At 35.8% G+C, this 24,024-nt stretch overlaps 1 protein-coding gene across 1 annotated transcript; it reads left to right on the forward strand.

The window, feature by feature from the left end:
* The first annotated feature begins 15,141 nt into the window (after positions 1-15,141).
* On the forward strand, positions 15,142-23,905 carry LOC104243478 (uncharacterized). Its single transcript, XM_009798666.2, has 13 exons — positions 15,142-15,804; positions 16,943-17,095; positions 17,181-17,393; positions 17,481-17,570; positions 17,780-17,896; positions 18,472-18,741; positions 20,308-20,464; positions 20,928-21,005; positions 21,631-21,731; positions 21,999-22,169; positions 22,570-22,644; positions 22,774-22,881; positions 23,323-23,905. The coding sequence occupies exons 1-13, from the start codon at positions 15,412-15,414 to the stop codon at positions 23,656-23,658; spliced, it is 2,262 nt and encodes a 753-aa protein (XP_009796968.1). The 5' UTR covers positions 15,142-15,411; the 3' UTR covers positions 23,659-23,905.
* The last annotated feature ends 119 nt before the right edge of the window (positions 23,906-24,024 follow it).

The following is a 24,024-nucleotide window of genomic DNA, read 5'->3' on the forward strand; positions in this document are numbered from 1 at the left end:
CTTGTAATAAGCGTTAACTTAGTTTTGTTAGCTTAATGTGTTAGTTCTATTGAACTTTATACTTTGTTGCTTTATATTGTTGTTGTTGTTGGCATAAAATGTCTGTTTAGGATTTTTGGTAAGCTAGCAGGTGGTGTAGCTGCCAAAACAGGCAGATTCTGCCAAAAATATACCAAGAAAAGCGACCAACTTTGGTCGCTAGTTGGTCGCTTTTCCCTTAAAAAAAATAATTTTCTGGGTAATAGCGACCAGGTTTGGTCGCTATTTAACCCAAATTTCTCAAAAGCGACCAACTTTGGTCGCTATTCCATTTTAAAAAAATAATTTCTGGAAATATAGCGACCAAAGTTGGTCACTTATAATTAAAAAAAAAAATTATTTCTTGAAGTTAGCGACCAATTATGGTCACTTATTTTTAAAAAAAATAATAAAAAAGCGACCAATCTTGGTCTCTATTTTCCAGATTTTAAAATATAATATTTGGATTAAAGACCAAAGTTGGTCGTTTTTTTATGATTAATAATAAATAAAAAAAATGTATTTTACATTTAGAGACCAACTTTGGTCGCCAAAATTATATTATTAAAATAATAAAGCAACCAAAGTTGATCGCTATAGTCTTTACCCGGAATATTTGGTTTTACCTTAGAGACCAAAGTTGGTCGCTAATTAGCGACCAATTTTGGTCCCTAAAATAAAGGGACCAGCAATATTGCGACCAGGCATGTTTGGTCGCTTTTTGGTCGCTTTTAGGCCTATAAGCGACTAACTTTGATCGTTTTTTGTGGTCGCTTTTTACTGGATTTCTAGTAGTGATTACGTATAACTAATTACATGTGAAAAAAGAAATAACATTAATCTTGATATGTGAAATAAACATCATAAATAGAAATAAAGTAACAAAGATATAATGAGTTTGAGAATATTGAAAAAAATAAGATTCATGAAAAATTGAACATAAATTACGCATCAAAGTAATAAAAATATAACATGGATTTAAAAGATGAAAGCGAAATTAAAGAGAAAGAAGATACCAATGTGCAATTCATGAGATGAATATCTCCTTCTTCTCCTTTATGCAAAGCAATTAGATTCCCATATTACCTCGTCATACTTCATAAGAGATGGAATTGGAGTTAATTAGACGTCCATAAAGCTCATTTTATTCCACAGCGTTTTTGTTCCGGTGGGATTAGTAATCTTAAATAATAGGGTTTTCTAATAAGTTTAATAACCAAAATCTTAGCTATCTAATATATAAAAATAAGAAATATTTAAATTACAATTTTATCCAGTATAAACTCTAACTTAAAAGGGTAAAAAAGGCAAATGACATTTTGCTAAAGGACTTCATGTTTTTAATATAGTACTAGTCTTAATGTACGTGCGTTGTACGTGTTTATCACGTCAATAATAAAATATTATTGATAATATATTTTTCCTCATATAAATAATATTAATATCGTATTTTAATCGAATTAAAATAGTTTCAATTAAAAAATTTAAACTGAATATTAAATATTGTATCAACACAAATTGCTTCGTATTTATACAAAATTGTAATTTTGGCATAACAAAAAGAGTTAACGCTTATACTGTTTAAAGAATAATATTTTACTTTTCAATTTTTATTTTTTTTATAGGTTATTAGGTCTTCATTGTTTCCTTCTTTTTTTTGGTCTTATTGATACGTTCTTTGCCTTCTATCTTTTCAACTTCAATTTTTGTTGTACGGACTTTTATTTAAGTTTGAAAAGAAAGATAGAAATTCTATAATAAAATTTATTGTTGTTAAAAAAAGCATGTTAAGTACAAGTAAGAATACATATATAACTTTTTGAGAGATTAATTCTATATATTGTTTATTATCGCAACCAACCAAATATCATGTAGCTTTAGAGAATGCAACGTTATTACTCATGTTTATTATCTTTAATATCAAACACCTCACATATTAAATAATATCAAGAAAGTCATACGTAAATAAATTATTATCGTATTTATAAATATATTATAATAAAAAATTTTAATCTTGAATAATTTTAAACTCCTAAAAATTAGGACTTATGGCGTAGTTCAATTGAATTGAATTCTAATTAATTAATTAAAAAAGTAACTATTTGTTTTCAACATTTAAAAAATAATTTTTGCCTTTTTTGATTCTTATATTAGCTCATCCAAATTTTTAAATATAAGTGTAATTTTGAAGGAAAATAAAAATATTTTTTATAGAATTAAACTTTTCAATAATAAAAAAGAAAAAGAAAAAAGAAAAATTAGTAAAGTAATAAGAATTTGAGAGAACAGACAATAGTTGAACTCCACAAAAAATGTGGCAAACTACAAGAAGTTGCCGGCGAAAGATTTCGAGCACCAAGCGCTTGAAAGGAAAAAAGAACAAAATTTTCTTCATTTAATTCAGTTATCAAATAAGAAAATTAATATTCTTTATAAGGTAAAATTTCAATTGATTTCAAAATATAAATATTCAGAGAGTAGCTTAATTTACTATTTTATCCAATCATTCTTGTAGTTCGTGGCAGCCTGTAACGACCCGACCGATCGTTTTGAGCTCTAGCGCATCCTTCAACAGTTTGAGGTCATGAGCAGGTTCACTTAAGGTATTATGACTTGTACACATGATCGAAATTGAATTTCGGGAAGTTCGGAGTTGATTTGGAAAGAGAATTCTCATTTCGGAAGCTTTAAGTTGAAAGAATTGACTAAGATTAGATTTTTGAGTAAACGACCTCGGAATCCGGATTCGAATATTCCAGCAGGTTCGTATGATTATTTCGGACTTGGGCGTATGTCCGGATCGGGTTTTAGAAGACTCGGGAATATTTCGGCACCTATTGTGGAAGTTAGCATTTTTGGAAGAATTTCATAAGTTTGGGTTGAAGTGAATTTCAGTGTTATCAATATCCGTTTGGGATTCCGAGTATGGGAATAGCTCCGTGTGGTGATTCTGGTGTTGGGAGCGCGATCGGAAGTGAATTCGGAGGTCTGTGGGTCATTTTGGAGTCATTTGGCTAAAGATAGAAATTTGAAGGTTTTTGAGGAGTTTGACCAGAAGTGAAATTTTTGATATCGGGGTCGAAATCCAACTCTGGAAGTTGGAATAGGTCCGTAATGTCGAATGTGACTTGTGTGCAAAATTTGAGATCAATCGGACGTAATTTGATAGGTTTCGACATCAAATGTAGAAGTTTGAAGTTGTAAAGTTCATTAAGCTTGAATTGGGGTGCGATTCATGATTTCGATGTTGTTTGATATGATTTGAGGCCTCGAACAGGTCCATATTATGTTATGGGACTGGTTTGTGTGATTGGACGGGACCTCGGGTATGTTTCGGGATGGTTTCAGATCATTTCGGGTTGTTTTGCAAAAGCTGATGCTAGTGTCTGGTATTGTTCTTCGCGTTCGCGAGTATCCTCTCGCGTTCGCCAAGAAGGATTTGGCTTCAGGGACTCTCTATTGCACAGGTCTGACTTCGGAGGCTCATATCTCGCAATCTATAAGGAATTTGGAGATGATCCAAAAATTGAAGTTGTAGCTCTTTGTGCTTAGTTTTCAGAAAAGTAAATCATTTGCCATTTGAATTTGTGTACAAAAAGTTATGGATGGTACACTACAGGCTGTCCTGGAAGATGAAGAAGAAATTTGTATTGCACAAGGCTGACTTTGGCAGCTTATATCTCAAAATCTATAAGAAATTGGGAGATGACCAAAGCATGAAAATTGTAGATCTTGGTTTCTAGTTTTCAAAACATTAAACTATTTATAATTTGGAATTTTTTACAAGAAGTTATGGCCATTATACTAGAGGTTATCTGAGAAGAGTTTGGAAAATGATTTTTGGGAATTTTCTTCTTCGCAAACGCGATGGGGGTCTCGCGAACGCGAAGAAGAGTCGTCTGGGCAGTGTATAAGTGTAAAGAAATGGGTTTGGCTCATTTCATCTCATTTCCTCCATGGGAGCCGACCTAGGAGCGATTTTGGAGCTCCATTTTCATCATCAATGTCAAGGTAAGTGATTCCCACCTATTGCAAGCTAATTACTTGGATTATATCTAGATTTTAACATGGAAAATCATGTAAATTAGTAGAAATTTTGGGATTTTGAAGAAAACCTAGGAAATTTGTATTCTTGAATTTTGACCATGATTTTGGATATGAAATTGAGAGCCAATTATATATTTGAGTTCGTGAGGTTGTGGGTAAACTTCATCTTCGAAAAATTTCGAAATTCGGGTACGTGGGCCCGAGGGCATTTTTGTCACCTTTTCGATTGGGGTGAGGGATTGCTATAAATTGGATTATTATGTGTAATTGAATATGTATTAATGTGTTTACATAATTATTGGCTAGTTTTGGAACGTTATGCATCAATTTGAGTCTTCGGAAGGGCGTGGAATGCCGGTTATGGAACTTCGGAGCGAGGTAAGTCTACTCTCTAACCTTGTAAGAGGGAATGGTCCTCATAGGTTAAATAATTAGTTATGTGCTCTTACTTGTGGAGGCTACGTACGCACGAGGTGACGAGAGTCCGTGCGTAGCTACTATTATGTTTAAGTCCGGGTAGTCTAGGACCCAAAAACATGCTATACCTGAAATATTTATAATCTTATTAACAACTAAAATTGCCTAAATCATATCGAATTAGTAAAAGAATTTCTAAAAAGGGTTAAACCTCATTTTCTTAAATCATTAAAAGAGAATTGACTTTTCCTTGGATAAATGTTTCTTGATGAATTCTTAATTGACTGTTTGAATGTGTGTATCTATGAGTACCTGCGTCGTACGTATGATTCGCGACCGGGGTAACTCTATTATTTATATTTGACCACGTCACACGTATGATTCGCGAGCGGGGTAATAGATGCATCTATGGTTCGCGTCATTCGACCCTCTGGCAGTGCACAGTTTAAATATTTGTTGGATTGGGCCGTATAACCTCGGCATGATTTGCCCATGCTTGTAATGCTTTCTTGAGATTTACAAATTGATATTGCCTCCCTGATCTGAGATAAATTGATAAATAATGGATTATGAATTTGGAGACTTCTAAATATAAAAAGGAATGCTTACTTGTTTCTTGACTTATTTGAGTTTACTGTCGTTTTTAATAAATTCATGATTATTCGCATTATTAATATATTATTATTGGACCAATAGTAAGTGTCGAAGTCGACCTCTCGTTTCTACTTCTTCGAGGTTAGACGAGATACTTACTGGGTACACGTTGTTTTTGTACTCATACTACACTTGCTGTGCATTTTTGTTGCATAGGCACATGTATGTCTAGTGGCCTAGTTGAGCGCAACGGCATGGTTGATACGGAGACTTAGGTGAGCTGCACCTCTCGAGACGACCCACAGCCAGCAGAGTTTCCTTTAGAGTATTGTATTGTATTTTCTTTTCTGTCCAATTTGTATTCCGGACAGTTGTTGTATTACATTATTTCCTAGAAACTGCTCATGCACTTGTGACACCGGGTTCTGGGATGATTATGGGGTATTCTGTATTAACTTCTAAATATTCTTTTATTTATTTTGTAAAGATTATCTTTTACTAGCTAAATTGAAGGAAAATTATAGTTTTCACAATTATTTAAACGAGAATTTAATTAAGTATTTATGGTTGGCTTGCCTGACAGCGGTGTCTGGCGCCATCACGACCCTTAGTGGATTTTGGGTCGTGACACAGCCGTCGTGAGTGGTAAACTTCTTCTATTCTTCATTTGTGCAATCATGATATTTATTGATCATATTGAGCTTTTTTTTTTCTTTTCTGTTTTTGATATGTATATATGCTTTATGTGCTTTAAATCTTTTTGTGCCTCTGTTAATTTCTTCTTTAAAATTTTAAAGAGACTAGTTCGAATGTATTATGCAACAAATCGGACAAAAATTTATCATTCATCAACAAACATACTTCTTTATACGTGGAAAAATATATACTCCAACAATATTTTATAGACATTTAAAAGTTAGAAGGAATTATGCTATTTAAAGAAAGAGGTTTAATTCGCCTTCTTCATAGTGATGTGTCTACCGTTAAAATCAAATAGTACAATAAAAATTAAATTTGAAAAAAAGACACAACAAAATTTGCCCCGGAAAGGGATGAATGTAGACAATTCGTGGGCGATATAGATGTTGGACTTTAAGCCATTGGGCTTTAAAAGAGAAGAAGTGTGAATTGGAAATGGAGGGAAATAAAATGGAGGGAAAATGAAAATTTGAAGAAGTGAACTTTTGTCTTGCACTTTGTCCCTCATTGGTGAGGGACAATCACATTTATGTGCTTATATATAGATTCACTTCTTAAAGCTCTTAAAAGGAGTTGAAGAGAATGAACCCTCGCGCCGTCGTCGTCGCTCGCTCGGCTCGGCTTCGACTTTGGCTTTGGATTTGGATTTGGATTTGTCGATCGATAAGACTATTTTTGGACAAAATTTATTTAATTATTTAATAATTAATTAAATGCCAAATCACTGCTGAACGTTCAGAGGGCCTCACTGGCCGCGGTTCTGCCGCGACCGCGGTAGAATTGCGGCAGTCAGATTCAGAGAAGCTCTCTGGCCGCGATCGCGGCAGAACCGCGGCATGCCGCGTATTTTCTGAAAAGGCACCTTTCCAGACACCTCTTCTGATATTTACTTATAAATTCTGAGGCAAGGCTGCATCTTCCATATACGAAAAAGACTCTAGAACTTTTTTCTTTCTGAATATACTGCATCCTAATTCGCAGTCTCTCTCTCTCAAATTCGTAAGTGTGATTTTGCTCCGTTCTTTGAGTTCGTTGGTATCCTGCAGTTTGTATTGCCACTGTTGCAGGAAGGTTTATTCTGTTTTATCCTGGGAGGATTTAATCCATTACCTTGGCAACGTGTGAGGGGGTTAAAATTCCTTAAGGACGCACAAGAAAATTGTGGACTCGAAATATTTCTGATTCTTTACTATTTTATATATTTCTTTATTTTTCTAACAGTTTCCTGAATTTTGTTTTAACTCAGTCACTTTCACAAGCTTAAGGAATTCTAATTTTACTAATGTTTCTGTGTTGATTATTAAATTATTTTCTTTATACTTTGTTGGAGACTAAAGCCTTGTTGCTTTCTACTCCTATAATTGTTTATGTCCGGTTTAAAGTACATAAAAACTTTGCCGGAATAATAAACGTACGGGTTTGAAGTATATAAAAACTTCACCATTGTTACGTGTTGTATGGTTAGTTTGGTATTCAGTTTGAAGATATCAAAAACTTCACTGATTAACAAGTTCTGTATTGTTTTCAACTTTACAGAAATATGACGAATGAAAACCAAACTAATGGAAGTGTTGCAGGAACGGTTGCTGCTGTTACAAGCCGTTCTACTCCTGCTCATGCTATGGCACCGGCAGAAAAACCCGAAAAGTTTTCCAGGATTGACTTCAAACGTTGGCAAATGAAGATGCTCTTCTATCTTACTACGTTGAGTTTGCAACGTTTCATCAAGGAGGATCCTCCGGTCATGGCTGAAAATACTCCGGATAATGAACAACTTGTTGTAACTGAAGCATGGAAACATTCTGATTTCTTGTGCAAAAACTACATATTGAGTTGTTTGGAAGATGGCTTGTACAATGTCTATAGTGTCATGGAAACTTCAAAAGCATTATGGAATGCACTAGAGAAGAAGTACAAGACTGAGGATGCCGGACTTAAGAAATTCGTGGCTGCAAGGTTTTTGGATTTCAAGATGATTGACACTAGGTCCGTCATAACTCAAGTCCAAGAATTACAAGTCATTGTGCATGACCTCCTTGCTGAAGGTATGACCCGAGTCAATAATTTTATTAATAAGATTAATTATGAATTTGTTATTGAAGGTATGGTCATAAATGAGGCCTTTCAAGTCGCTGCTTTCATTGAAAAGTTACCTCCGTTGTGGAAGGATTTTAAGAACTATCTTAAACACAAGCGGAAGGAGATGACACTAGAAGACTTGATTGTTCGTCTGAGGATAGAAGAAGACAACAAAAATGCTGAAAAGAAGTCACGTGGAAACTCGACAATAATGGGGGCAAACGTTGTTGAGGAGGCGCCACAAAATAAGAAGAGGAAGAAGGCTTCCGGACCAAAGAATTACCCAAGCAGGAAAAAGTTCAAGGGTAATTGCCACAACTGTGGAAGATCTGGGCATAAGGCCGTGGATTGTCGTGCGCCCAAGAATGATAAGAAGAAAAAGAATCAAGCTAACATGGTTGAAGATGAAATGGAGGACTTATGTGCCATGTTGTCTGAATGCAATTTGGTAGGAAATCCAAAAGAATGGTGGATAGATTCTGGAGCCACCCGCCATGTTTGTGCTAACAAGGAGTTATTTTCTTCTTATGCCCCCGCAGGACCCGACGAGACAATCTTCATGGGAAATTCATCTACGGCCAAAATTGAAGGAGTTGGCAAGATTGCGTTGAAGATGACGTCGGGAAAAATAGTGACTCTAAATCAAGTCCTCCATGTTCCAGAAATTCGCAAGAATCTTGTGTCTACCTCACTTCTTGTCAAGAATGGATTCAAATGTATTTTTGTTTCTAATAGTGTTGTACTTAGTAAGAACGATGTATATGTAGGAAAAGGTTACCTAAATGAGGGCCTTTTTAAGCTAAATGTAATAGCAGTTCCTATCAATAAAGTGAATGTTTCTTCTTACTTACTTGAGTCAAACACTTTATGGCATTCGCGTTTAGGTCACGTAAACTTCAAAACATTGCGGAAGATGATAAATCTAGAAGTATTGCCAAAATTTGATTGCATTAATTCCAAATGTCAAATATGTGTGGAATCAAAGTATGCTAAGCATCCTTATAAGTCCGTTGAAAGGAATTCAAGTCCTTTAGACTTAATTCACACAGATATTTGCGACATGAAGTCAACACCATCTCGCGGTGGGAAAAAGTATTTTATTACTTTTATTGACGATAGCACGAGATACTGCTATGTTTATTTACTTAATAGTAAAGATGAGGCAATTAATGCTTTCAAGCAATACAAGAGTGAAGTTGAAACGCAACTAAACAAAAAGATCAAAATGATAAGAAGTGATAGGGGTGGCGAATATGAATCTCCTTTTGAAGAAATTTGTTTGGAAAATGGCATTATTCACCAAACAACTGCCCCTTACTCTCCACAATCTAATGGAATTGCGGAGAGGAAGAATCGAACATTGAAGGAGATGATGAATGCATTGCTAATAAGTTCTGGCTTACCACCGAACTTGTGGGGGGAAGCTATACTTACAGCTAACCGGATAATCAATCGTGTACCTCATAGTAAAACACAGTCCATTCCTTATGAAAAGTGGAAAGGAAGGAAGCCTAGCTTGAAATACTTCAAAGTGTGGGGGTGTTTAGCTAAGGTACAAGTTCCTAAACCTAAAAGAGTTAAGATAGGTCCAAAAACGGTTGATTGTGTGTTTATTGGATATGTAACCAATAGCAAGGCATATCGTTTTCTGGTTCATAAATCAGAAAATTCCTGAGATTCACATTAATACGATAATAGAATCAGATAATGTTGAATTCTTTGAAACTATTTATCCGTATAAAAAGGAAAGTGAAGTGACCTGCCAAAAGTCAAAACGACCTCGGGAGGAAATAACAGATGGTATGCCTAATGAAGAAAATCCAAGAAGAAGTAAACGTCAAAGGATATCTACTTCATTTGGTTCAGATTTTCTGACTTTTCTGTTAGAAAATGAGCCTCGTACCTTCAAGGAAGCAATGTCTTCCTCAGAAGCACAATATTGGAAAGAAGCTGTTAATAGTGAAATAGAATCTATATTGAGCAACCATACTTGGGAATTGGTTGATCTTCCTCCGGGTAACAAAACGTTGGGTTCTAAATGGATTTTCAAGAAGAAAATGAAAGACGATGGTACTATTGACAAATACAAGGCAAGACTTGTTGTCAAAGGATTTAGACAACGAGAAGGTCTTGACTATTTTGACACATACTCGCCGGTAACAAGAATTACATCTATTCGGATGCTAATAGCGTTAGCCGCCTTGTATGATCTTCAAATCCATCAAATGGATGTAAAAACAACCTTCTTAAATGGTGATCTTGAGGAAGAAATTTACATGAACCAACCTGAAGGGTTTGTGGTTCCGGGAAAAGAAAAGAAGGTGTGTAGACTTGTTAAGTCTCTTTATGGATTAAAACAAAGCACCCAAACAATGGCATGCGAAATTTGACCAAACAATGTTGTCAAATGGTTTTAAGATTAATGAATGTGATAAGTGTGTTTACATTAAGAACGTTCAAAATCATGTAGTCATTGTTTGCTTATATGTTGATGATATGCTAATAATGAGCAAAGACATTGCCGACATTCAAGCTACTAAGTGTATGCTTGCTAGTAAGTTTGATATGAAAGACTTAGGAGTTGCCGATGTAATTCTAGGAATTAAAATCCAGAGGACTCCTCAAGGTCTAGCTTTGTCTCAATCACATTACGTGAAAATGGTACTTGAAAAATTCAAACACTTGGAATTTAGAAGTGCAAGGACTCCAATTGACTTAAACCATCATCTTATGAAGAATAAAGGCGAAAGTACGTCTCAATTGGAGTATGCTCGTGTGTTGGGAAGTCTAATGTACATCATGAACTGTACACGACCCGATATAGCTTGTGCAATAAGTAAACTTAGTCGATTCACAAGTAATCCCAACAAGCATCACTGGGTGGCTATGAAACGAGTTTTGGGATATTTGGAGTATACCCAAGACTACGTTTTGCACTACAATAAATATCCTGCGGTTATTGAAGGATATAGTGATGCTAATTGGATAACCGGCTCATCAGAAACAAAGTCCACAAGTGGATACGTGTTTGCTGTTGGTGGAGGAGCAGTATCTTGGAAGTCTTCCAAACAGACATGTATCGCTCGCTCTACAATGGAATCAGAGTTTATAGCATTGGATAAAGCCGGTGAAGAAGCTGAATGGCTTCGGAATTTTTTAGAAGACATTCCGTTCTGGCCAAAACCTTTGGCTCCTATTTGCATACATTGCGATAGTGAGGCTGCAATAGGACGGGCAGGGAGCGTTATGTATAACGGAAAGTCTCGTCATATACGACGAAGACATAATACCGTTAGACAACTACTTTCTAGTGGAATTATCACTATTGATTATGCAAGATCAAAGGATAATGTTGCGGATCCACTTACAAAAGGCTTAACTAGAGAGGGAGTTGAGAAATCATCTAAAGGAATGGGACTATGGCCGAGGACAAGTCAACATGGCGGTAACTCTACCTAAAATTTTGGATGTTCCGAGATCTAGGTTAAAGGAGCTCAAACAAAGTTGTGATTGACCGGTTCAACATTGTCAAAACAAAATCTTTGGTCCATTCTCGTGATGAAGACAATGTTCAGTAACAAGGAAGAACTTTACACGTTCTTTAATGATTACCTAAGTTTGATGAGGTATTTATCAAATAATGTTAATCTAAAGGATTACACGTTTAGGAATCACCTATGTAAGTGAGAAGAAGAAGCCGCTTCAATGAGAATTCTGTAAGGCCAATTCTCTACGTACTTATGAAACCAGGCGGTGTTCATGGCTAAAACGAACACAACAATGAGAACCAAAAGACGGTTAAGGGTTGGTTGTGTGACATATGGCTGTCTAGGTATACACTAAAAGTTTGACGGTTCAAAGATATCAAATCTACCGATTGACCGAGTATATCCGACATATGTTCACTACGGAAAGTTCAAAGGGAAACCTACTTATCCAGATGCAATTAATCCTTACTTGCAAAATCACATAGCTTTCATCTATGATCTTTCTTGATACAGCCATTCCCATTCATGTGGGGGATTGTTGGACTTTAAGCCATTGGGCTTTAAAAGAGAAGAAGTGTGAATTGGAAATGGAGGGAAATAAAATGGAGGGAAAATGAAAATTTGAAGAAGTGAACTTTTGTCTTGCACTTTGTCCCTCATTGGTGAGGGACAATCACATTTATGTGCTTATATATAGATTCACTTCTTAAAGCTCTTAAAAGGAGTTGAAGAGAATGAACCCTCGCGCCGTCGTCGTCGCTCGCTCGGCTCGGCTTCGGCTTCGGCTTCGACTTCGGCTTCGGCTTCGGCTTCGGCTTTGGCTTTGGATTTGTCAAACGATCGATAAGATTATTTTTGGACAAAATTTATTTAATTATTTAATAATTAATTAAATGCCAAATCACTGATGAACGTTCAGAGGGCCTCACTGGCCGCGGTTCTGCCGCGACCGCGGTAGAATCGCGGCAGTCAGATTCAGAGAAGCTCTCTGGCCGCGATCGCGGCCTGCCGCGTATTTTCTGAAAAGGCACCTTTCCAGACACCTCTTCTGATATTTGCTTATAAATTCTGAGGCAAGGTTGCATCTTCCATATACGAAAAAGACTCTAGAACTTTTTTCTTTCTGAATATACTGCATCCTAATTCGCAGTCTCTCTCTCTCAAATTCGTAAGTGTGATTTTGCTCCGTTCTTTGAGTTCGTTGGTATCCTGCAGTTTGTATTGCCACTATTGCAGGAAGGTTTATTCCGTTTTATCCTGGGAGGATTTAATCCATTACCTTGGCAACGTGTGAGGGGGTTAAAATTCCTTAAGGACGCACAAGAAAATTGTGGACTCAGAATATTTCTGATTCTTTACTATTTTATATATTTCTTTATTCTTCTAACAGTTTCCTGAATTTTGTTTTAACTCAGTCACTTTCACAATAGATTGTATCCCATATGACATTTACATGTAAGAATTCTAATTTACTTAACAAACAAAGTTCTTATTAGTCTAAGCAATCTCATAATTTGGCACTTGGCAGAGATAAAATTTCTCCATTAATTAGAGATTCTAAAAAAACAGGATAGCAATGTCTGAAAAAGGTAAACATAAAAATAACTTAGTGAGAATCGTATCTGAAGAAACGTCACAACCACGAATATGGAAGTGTTGAGACTCAATCTAAAGAAATGTCTCTAAGCAAGAGAAATTAACTACAAACATACATACAAAGTCCAGAATTAAAACTGAAAAATACATAGATCAGAAATCTAAATAGATCTAAAATCATATCCCGCAAATTATAATTCTTCTTTGGTACCAATAAACAAAACAAAACTACAAAATAGATTGAAAATCAAGTAAATTTAATTTGTAAGTACTTATCTTGACCTTGGGTGTGTGAATTCTACCGTAGGTTTGTCAAGCAATTGAAAGACCTGCGTTTGCAGCCACAAGCAAGTAAAAGACATAGATCAATTGGAAGAAAAAAAATTCTCATAAATCGATAACACAAATATGCAAGTAACAGATTTAGTACCCAATTTGTTAAGCAAAAGTAATTCCTAGTTCATATATTATGAATACCACATGGATCATAGCATATGAATAAATTTCTAGCATTGGGTTCACTCGTAGAATTTGCAATGCAAAATAGCATATATCGTTATAAACTAATGCAACTCGACAAAAAATCATCAAAACAGTGAGTCTTGCAAAAACATATTTTTTATATATAACTTGTTTCTACTTCGTCAGTCCACTATTAAGAGCAAGAGATCTTGACTTCCATAGGAATCAAATAATTTTCTTGTATAAAATTTAGAAGTGTTAATTAATTAATGAATGAGCCCCGCAAAAGCAAATTTTTTTTATATAACTTGTTTCTACTTTGTTAGACAATTATTAGGAGTATGAGATTTGACTTGGGTAAAAATTAATTAATTTAGGAAAATAATTAAATTACTATTTTATCTAGTGTGAAATCTATTTTTAAAGGGCAAAAAAGACGAACGATATTTCGCTAAGGGCCTTCGTGCTTTTAATATAGTATAGATAGATAGATTTATCACATTTATTACATGTTTTCATCCTCATATTTACTACTACTAGTCATTGAGCATTAACTCGGCGTGTGTTGACTTGGACACGGTCCCATACAGTCCAAGTTGTTCAATTTTGGATCTGGAATTTATTATTTTTAACTAGAATTCACCCCTTGTCTATTCATTAAATTGGTTTAACTAAAAGGGCTTAAATTTTTTTAGTCACGTGACACTAGTATATGTGCCTCAAAATGGTATCTTAAATAATATTTTTCTCTTGTTAATTATTTATTTTTGGAGGACCGTATAACTAGTAGTAGTAATAATGGAGAGGGACAAAGTAGAAAATGAAAAAAAATTAGATCATGCCAAATAGGCTAATGGTTAAAATATTAACTTGCTCAATTGCTCCTTCTCTACCTAATTTATTTTTTTCTTAAGCATAGATTATACTAAACTCCATGCAACATAACTAATTGCACTTCTACTTGAAAATCAAATATTTGCACCCCTTATACTATAAAAAATATATACAAATATAATAAGTTCACTTATTTTTTTTAAAAGAAAATTAATCCTCTTATATAATGAAACTCATACCCAAATGAACAGTTATCTAACTAACGAAAGTTAAAATAATTTAAAGTTGAACACTAGTAAGTAAACTAAAATTGAACTAAGAAATATATATAATAAAATATAGTATAATTTAACTTCCTAGTAAAATGGAAATGTTATTCAAGCTAACATTTGTTCTAACTTTTCATAGTATATAGAGGGTTTAAGAGTTTGATTTTAAAAGAATGTTATAAACCGGTGTGGCGTCATTATTTCCAGCAAGATTTATTCTATTCTTACAATGTCGTATTCTTAGATCTCTGTTATTGCACGTATTTCCATTTGTGTCCATGTCTATTTACCTTGTTGTTGCTACTGTTTGTATATTACTTTATTTTCACTTCTCTTGAGCCGAGAGTCTTTCGAAAATAGCCTCTCCACAATTATAAATTAGGGGTAAGATTTGCGTACACTTTACCCTCTCCAGACCTCACTTGTATGATTTGCCGTTTGTTATTGTTGTTGTTATAAATTATTTTGGCATTTTCTTAAATGAACTCCCTATTAATTATGTGAAAAATATCTGAAGAAGAATAAGCCAACGCCCAACGGTAACATTGTGGGCCAACGAGGTCTTAATACAAAGTAAAACTCCAGCCTGGAGCCTTGTAACGGGCCGGCATTACTATTTTTATCATTTATTCACAAAAAAAAAAAAAAAAAACTGTATTAGGAAGAAAACGAAAATGGCGTCTCCTTTTTCGTGCGTATAAAACAGGTAAAGTGATACGTTAACGTGCTTCGCTTTCTTCAATACTGTTTATTTATACTAAAAAGACAAATCTACCCTCATCGACGGTCGATCACCGTCGGAGAAATTATCTTTCCGATCTACTTATTTCCCACTTTATCGCTACTCCGGAACTATAAAATTCCTATTTTGCCCTTCTCCGCTGCCGGAACTTACATTCACGCATTCAATGGCGGAGGAATTTGTGAAAGCAGTTGAAGACGGTGTACATCTATCGAAAAGGATATATTTCGGGAAGGATAGGGCGGTGGCGCCGCCGAAGCCGATGACGGCGATGGAGAAGGCGTCACAGTCATACCTGCCGGAATCTCCTATGCTGTACGCCGTGATTAATGATCCTGCTATAGTTGATAACCCGGATATCCCGAGCTACCAGCCTCACGTGCACGGCAGGTGCGATCCTCCTGCTTTGATTCCTCTTCAAATGAACGGAATTTCACTTGAAGCTGATTGTTATTTGGATAATATGGCGTTCATTACTGTCACTGGATCATGGCGTGTGCATTGCGTCATGGGTAGCCGTAGCTGCGACTGTCGTATCGCCATTCCCATGGGTGAACAGGTTATTCAACTACTCCTATGTTTTTCCCTCCTTTTTGCCCCCTAAGAGATATGTTCTCTCATTCATTTTCAGTACCTTTTCGTCTGAGTTAACTAGGGAGTATAAAGTTTCTCTTTGTTGAATGAATGTGATAAAATATATAATGGTAACATGGATAATAGGAATTCTTGTCTAATTAGACTTTTATGAGCTTTTAACTGCTTAAGAATATCTTTCAAGTGACACTGTTGCGCGTAAGCTGGCCGGACACCACGGTTATTAAAAAAAAGGTATCTTTCAAGTATTCTCTCTTAGTAAGACAAAGATTACAGATTGCAGAAGCTGGTGGTAATATGCTCCATTCTTTGTGAATAATTTATTTCCTTACAAACGATGGGATTTGTAATGTTACCCTCTAATGATGCTGATGATCCTGATAAGATAGTTTCTTTTCTTTTTCTAATAATTTTTAAAAGTAGCTTCAGATTTTTGTTAAGGTTGTACTTATATGTTGTTTGTTCTTTCTCCTCATGTGTTCCTTTTTTGGGTTGAACGAGACCCTTTCTGCCTTTTCATCCTTTTGTTGCGAGGAGATATGAACATTACTTAGTCAGTTTGATGCTTTTATGACATGAAGCAAAGAGGCGACACACACTAGTCAGAATTAAGGTTTTGCTTTGTAACACTTACGTTAGGCCCGGTGTTTGTCAGGTAGAAATTAAGTTGTAAATATGTGTAAGAATAAGCATGAGATTTAGAGAATCTCTAGTGTTAGAGAGCTCCTACCTTGCCTTGAAAGTCGTTATTTGTACTGGAATGAAACGGACATGAGTAGAGCCGAATGGACATAGAGGATTCATATAGCTGATCCGACTAATTTTGGAAAAAGGAGCAGTTGATGATTGATTGGTGCTTGATGACATGGAAGTTGTCAGCAGGACACAGATCTGATCAACTGTAGTCTCATTATATAAGTTGTCAGCATCATATTGATCCCATTAACTGTTGTCTCATTAAATATTTTACTTCTTATTCGTTATCGAAAAATATATTTTGCTTCTTATGTTAGATTCTGAATCCTCACCTTATGTTTTTTGTTTCACAAAAGTGAAACACTGCTGATTTTTTGTTCTCAAGTGATAAATTATTTGGCTAACAGGGTTCAATTCTAGGTGTCGAGGTTGAGTTACCCAGGAAAACTTACTGCACTAAAATAGTTGCCGTGGATGACGAAAGCGGAACAGAAAAGCTAGCCAAAATTGAAGATGGATGCTTTCTGACGCCCCAAATTTTTACCCTTACAATACCACAGGTAAGTTTCTCTCAGTGTCCTACTCCTATATAACCTGCTATCTTCTTCATTATTGTTCATTTTAATGATGAACTTACCTCTTCAGGTGGATGGTGGAACCAATATATCTGTCACGATTAGATGGTCTCAGAAGTTATTGTATAGCAATGGCCAGCTAACCTTGGACGTACCATTTAGTTTTCCAGACTTTGTCACTCCAGCTGGAAAGAAGATCTCTAAAAAAGAAAAGATACAGCTTAATATTAACTCTGGTCCTGGAGCAGAAGTTATGTGCAAGACCACTAGTCACCCTCTGAAGGTGCTGCTTGTTATATATTCAACTGACTTATAATTTAGTGGTTGATGAACAACTGTGACATCAGGGTTGTTCTGTTTTGTTTTTTAGGAGCGACAACGTCAAGCAGGAAAGTTGGGCTTCTTCTACGAATCTGAAGTCCTTAATTGGTCAAGTTGTAACTTTGTTTTTTCTTACACGGTAGGCCCTACATGAATTTTTCGTGATTGTTATATAACATAGAGCTTGTGATTAGTTCTAAATTCCTGGAAAGTAAGGGCAAACAATTAGCCACTAGGATACTATGTTGCTATTTTTCAGCTCCAGCAATTTAAAGTGAAGTTTTCGATAAATCTGTTTATAATTTGGTCTGTGAGAATCTGTTTCATCCATCATCACTCTGTTTTCAGGTTTCGTCGACTCATATTTCTGGCAGTGTACTTTTGCAATCGCCCCCACTACTTGACACCGACCAGAGAGAGATGTTTTGCTGCTCTCTTTTTCCGGGAGACCAGCAGTGTAGGAAGGTCGGTACTCCTTTTCTTTTGTTGACCTTTGCATTTACAAGTTTCTCTCCAAAAGTAACTTATAAAAAGTTTTGAAGGTAACCAATGAAAATATGTTTGTTATTCTTCTACACTCAGCATTCATTGAATCCTAGGATGTTCCATCTTTACGTCAGATTGCTGGTTGCTCTTCCAGGTCACAAATTAAATTCTCTTTCTAAAACATAGTTTGACTGTGAGGTCGAGCTAAAAGATATTTACAGTTATTGGTCCATGATCATGCATATTCATGCCCGAGTCACCAGATTAGTTAAGGAGATTACTTGACGAGCATTTAACTTTAGAAGTTGGAAAAATAAGAATTAACAAGTGTTAACATTTGTTATTTTCCATATTTTGTGAAGGAAAGATCAATCAATAACGTCTACACCTGGAAGTAGGAAAACTTGTATGACTATCTCGACTTGTTTTTCCATTATATGTTTTCAAAATCCCTCTTATTGCTTAAGCAGGGCTGTAATATATGTGGAAGTGTCAATGCCCTTCTGTTACTTACTAAAGGAAATGTTGTCATTGTCACTTGAAATTTTCGATAGGTCTTCAGAAAGGAAGTGGTATTTGTTGTTGATATAAGTGGGAGCATGAAGGGAAAACCAATCGAGGATACCAAACAAGCGCTCTGTACGGCCTTGTCAAAGCTTGATTCTCAAGATCTGTTTAATATAATAGCTTTCAACAATGAAAAGTACCTATTTTCTTCATCACTGGAATTGGCAACCAAGAAGGCTATTGAAAATGCAACTCAGTGGATTGGCACGAATTTTGTTGCTGGTGGTGGAACAAATATTTTGAATCCGTTGACTCAGGTTATACCCATTTTTTGGATAGCTCTCTCAGGTCATATTGTTTTTTCATCTATTATAGTTGCATGTCACATTTTTGTAACTAATTAATCATCCTGTCTTCTGAGGTAGTGTCAATCTTCTTCTTTTGATGAAAAGCATGAAGAATGGAAAAAGAAAAGATAACAGTGTTATATAAGCAAGAAGGTTATATTTATGAACAGAAATATCTAGAGAGAATTTTTTTTTGTTTTAAAATCTAATAATAATTGCTATAAACTTACATGTTAATGAAATGCTTATGGTGCTCCAAACTTTTACATGGACTAGGACGTGGAGTCTGTCATATATATCATTTCCAAATTCTTTTCTTTAATAATAGTGGTGTCGGGTATGCTTGTGCGCACCTCGACTATTCTAACGGGTACCTGCTAACTTTCACTAGCACATGTAACGGGTAACTCTTACCCTCTATGTTTCTATCTGGTTTTCACCAACTTCATCGGCCACTGGCCCCCACACCCTTTGGTGTATCATTTCCAATGGCGAGTTTGTTGGTTTGTGTGGTCGCTTTAGTTGCCTCATGTGCATCTGTGACTGCATCTTCAGCTAGATACTCGGCAAGGGGTGCAATTTAGGTATCATTCTATTCAAGCCTATACAACAACAACTACATTTCAGTCCAGACAAGTTTGGGGTTGTCTATATGAATCTTCAGTGCCATGCTTCTGCAATCAAATTAATCTCCATACCTTTTGGGTGTCATCCAGTATTTCTTGCTTGTGAGGTCTGACGGATTTGTTGTAAGCCTGGACAAATCTGGCCTCTACTTATAAATATTTGCAATTTACCATCCCCCTTCGAATGTGTGAGATGCATATTTTATGATATTGAGCTTCATCCCTTAAATATCTTAGGACCCTAAGGGCCTAGTTGTTAATTGGATATCATTTAAGTATCTCAGGGCCCTAAGGGGTGCAATTTAGGTATCATTCTATTCAAGCCTATACAACAACAACTCCATTTCAGTCCAGACAAGTTGGGGCTGTCTATATGAATCTTCAGTGCCATGCTTCTGCAATTAAATTAATCTCCATACCTTTTGGGTGTCATCCAGTATTTCTTGCTTGTGAGGTCTGACGGATTTGTTGTAAGCCTGGAAAAATCTGGCCTCTACTTATAAATATTTGCAATTTACCATCCCCCTTCGAATGTGTGAGATGCATATTTTATGATATTGAACTTCATCCCTTAAATATCTTAGGACCCTAAGGGCCTAGTTGTTAATTGGATATCATTTGGTAATGAGCTTTTTGAAAGGAGAAACTAATAATCTTTTTTTTTTAAGAGAAAAAACATGTGGTCAATCTCTAATAAGAAGCATCACTTACGCTTATTGCAACCTTGCATGCCGTACTAGTTGGCTGGATTTCCTGCAAGTCTATGGCATATTGAAGCTATATATTCTTTTTCACAGCTTACTGTTTCTAGAATTTTGAGTTCATTATTGATAGTACTACTGAAATGATAGAACTTTATTGTTCCTGCATTTGTCTGACAAATCCAAGATAATACTTTTACCTTTATCAGGCCATGGAGATGTTTTCCTATAGCCAGCAACACATTCCTGTTATTTTCTTGGTCACTGACGGAGCTGTTGAAGATGAAAGACACATCTGTGATGTTCTGAAGAGTCATCTGATGCAAAACCAAATGATATGCCCGCGGCTTTATACATTAGGCATAGGTATGTAAATGGAAGAAGCATAGAGGAGATGCATGACGTTCTCTGTTTTCTATCTTAGCCCAAATATATGCACAAAAATCTTGCTAATCACGAAAATAATATTTTTGATTTCGTCACATTTTTTAGATGCGACCAAGCTTGGTAAAAACTTTGTTTTGTAGGTTGTGAATGCTTTAAGGGATATATAATCACGAAAATAATAATCACGAAAATAATATTTTTAATTTCGTCACATTTTTTAGATGCGACCAAGCTTGGTAAAAACTTGGTTTTGTAGGTTGTGAATGCTTTAAGGATATGGTTACTGCAAAATGCATCACATTAGACACCTAAATCATGAGTCTTAGGGAGTTTACATCTTTTCAGTTTTCACCTATGTACCAGGCATCTGAATTGATTCATCTGTCCTTGGTGCAGTAGATTTATGCTCTTTAATAACCAATCTTAACATGAATAATTTCAGGGTTGTTCTGTAACCACTGTTTTTTGCGCATGCTTGCAATGATGAGTCATGGCCACTATGCCGCTGCTTATGATGTTGGTAAGTTGATTATTCTGCAGCATTTTTCTTGTTAAATCTTTTTCCCAAATGAAAGCTCTTGCAACATGATTGAAAGATAGCATGATTGAAAGATAGCATCATACTTATTATTTTTTTATTCAATGAATATAATTCGTGTGATTTTCTTCAAGATAAATTACTTTTTGATTTGTACATGCTGAATAGGAGCCGCTTTTACAACTTCTAGATCATTTTTTCCATTGTCTAAAGGTATAAAATCTTAGCAGTGGTCCCTTTATATGCTCCGCTTAATGTCAAACGATCTTATATGGGCAATTGTGACAAGTCGAACTAAGACGCTAGGGTGGAGATAATGCGGTAACCTATCATGACCACAAGGATGACATACACTTTTTATCTCAGTCCACTAAAAGTGATTTTCCTAGAGAATGATTGTGCCAGTTCCTATTTGTGCGACCATGATGACAACTCTGTGCAGTTTTAGCTTCCTTTTTTTCCTTCCTGGGACCTGATATAATGTTATTGTTCATACTTATAACTTGAGACGATCTAGCATAGATTTCCTGCTTTCTTGTGACAAATTGTATGCAGTTGTGACCTGAAACTAATTGCCTTCTCCCTTATGTTTGGTGGTCTTGCACAGATTCTATTGAAGTTCGTATGGAGCAGCTCTTCTCCAGGGCATCATCCGTCATTCTTGCGAATATTTCCTTTGAGAACCTTGACGGTCTTGAAGAATTTGAGGTGCGCGTATGAGCATATATTATGTTTTTTAGTAATAGTTCTTGGATGGATCACAATTATGATAATTTTAAATATTTACCTAATAACAAATCTAATCAGTTACAAAAGGCCTACAAATAACTTTTGAAGAAATGGATACCATACTACATGTAATACGGAGAAAACTTTAGTATTATCTACATGCTTAATGGTACGTAGTTGAAGTTTGCTGATCCTCCTATATGAACACATGCTTCCTAAGGAAACTCCACTTAAATTTTTCAATAGGTGCTTCCCACTTCAACTCCAGACCTTTCATCTGAGGGTCCATTGGTGTTGTCAGGCAGATACCGTGGAGTATTCCCCGAGATGCTTAAAGCTAAAGGAGTCCTTGCAGACTTGAGTAACTTCTCTGTGGATCTGAAAGCTGTACAGTCAAAGGACATACCTCTTGATAAGGTAACAACTAACACGTCTTTAGATATATATGAAGCACAAACAGTAAGACTTTTACCTCGTGAATCTACATATTTTCTCCCATGAGAAGAGCATATACAAAGAAAAAAATTATCTAAATGTCACTTGAGCATTCATGAACCTTTGACGAGAATATGGAAGTACTAGAAATACTATTAATACTACTGGCATAAAAAAGGAATACACTCAACTACCTACTAGGTACTAACCGTCTATCCTAATTCTCGACCTCCACACCTTCCTATCAAGGGTGTGGAGGTCGAGAATTTCCTTAATTTGGCTGCTGAGAATTTTTTCTGGCTTTTCCGCTGCCTACTGAACTCCTCTATACTGGATTTAAGAGGATACATTGATTCAATTGCTTTGTATGTTGAATGTGCAGGTGTTGGCGAGGCAACAGGTTGAACTGATTACTGCTCAGGCCTGGTTGACTGAAAATAAGGACCTTGAACAGAAGGTTGCTACCTCCTACTATTAACTGGAACGCGTAGTTCGATTGTTTTGATCTGATATTTTTGCCTGTGTAGTCTTGGCTTAGTCTTTTTGGAGTTCCTACAGACTAATCCTTCTTCTCCTATCTTGGCAGATAGCACAAACGAGTATACAACATGCAGTAATTTCTGAATATACACGCATGATATTGATGGAGACCGATAGAGGCAAAGTAGTCACTGAGTCAACCTCCAAGCGGAAGGTAGGGAACTTACTGATCAGAAGGAATTTAGTGTTTATACTAGATCTAACAGTTCCAATAAAAAAATATACTAGATCTAAAGCTCAGTTCCGTGTACTCAATTCTAACTTTGAGTATCTGGAAATACATAACGATAAAACATGATCATCTCTATATTTTTGGCCAGTGAATTCCAGTTACTCTGTTGGCAGAGGCTGCATGGAGTCGAAAAACTAGTTCAAATGGCTATAATCTTATTTTATTTGGCACATTTAATATGTGTTTGGCAGGGATTTAATTGTAGTCACACCAACACCGAATTACAGAAACGACCTGAGTTGTGCCATATACTGTGTAACAATGAGTTTGCCATAATAGATATAAGAATTTGGAATAGTGTATGTGATTTGCAAGATTAGCACCCTGTCGTATTCTTTCTTTAACCAAAGTTGAATGAAGCAGGTCTCCACTGCTGCTAAGAATATTGAAGAACCTAAATTGGAGAAGAAAATACTGCTAGAGAATCTTGCTGTTGGTTTTGGTAACTACAGCGCTACAGTTGAAAATATTCCTCCTGGAGCCTCTGAGACAAAACCCGAAACGGCAGAGATTTTAGCAAAGGCAGCATCTAACTGCTGCGGAAAGATGTGTGACATATGCTGTTGCATGTGCTGTATTCGAACGTGTTCAAAGATGAACGATCAGTGTGCAATTGTGCTGACGCAGTTTCTGGGTTCCTTGGCATGCTTAGGTTGCTTCGCTTGCTGTGAATTATGCTGCTCTGTAAATGATGGATGAGAGTTTCCCCAGCAATCTCGTTGTATATTTTGTCAAATATGACAGATTTATACGATTGTATTTAGTTTACATGTTCATGAGCATTCTGTCAGTATAGTCATTTAGTGTTTTACAGATCTTTGTGAATAGTTATATATTTATTTATCTAAGCAATTGGACAGAAGTTTTGCCAATTGCTATACTGTAATGATGTTGAATACGAACAAGTTTGTTCATCTGAGAAGAAATACGATTGAATTAGACATGATCAGCAAAAATAAAACAAGATACCGGGACACCACATAAAATATTTTCTGCACATGTTTAATCGAAATACACCCTCGGAGGTGGTTCTTCCCACGTGCTTTTACGTTGGTTTGATCAGCT

Source organism: Nicotiana sylvestris, chromosome 7, assembly GCF_000393655.2.
Source record: "Nicotiana sylvestris chromosome 7, ASM39365v2, whole genome shotgun sequence".
Lineage (NCBI taxonomy): Eukaryota > Viridiplantae > Streptophyta > Magnoliopsida > Solanales > Solanaceae > Nicotiana > Nicotiana sylvestris.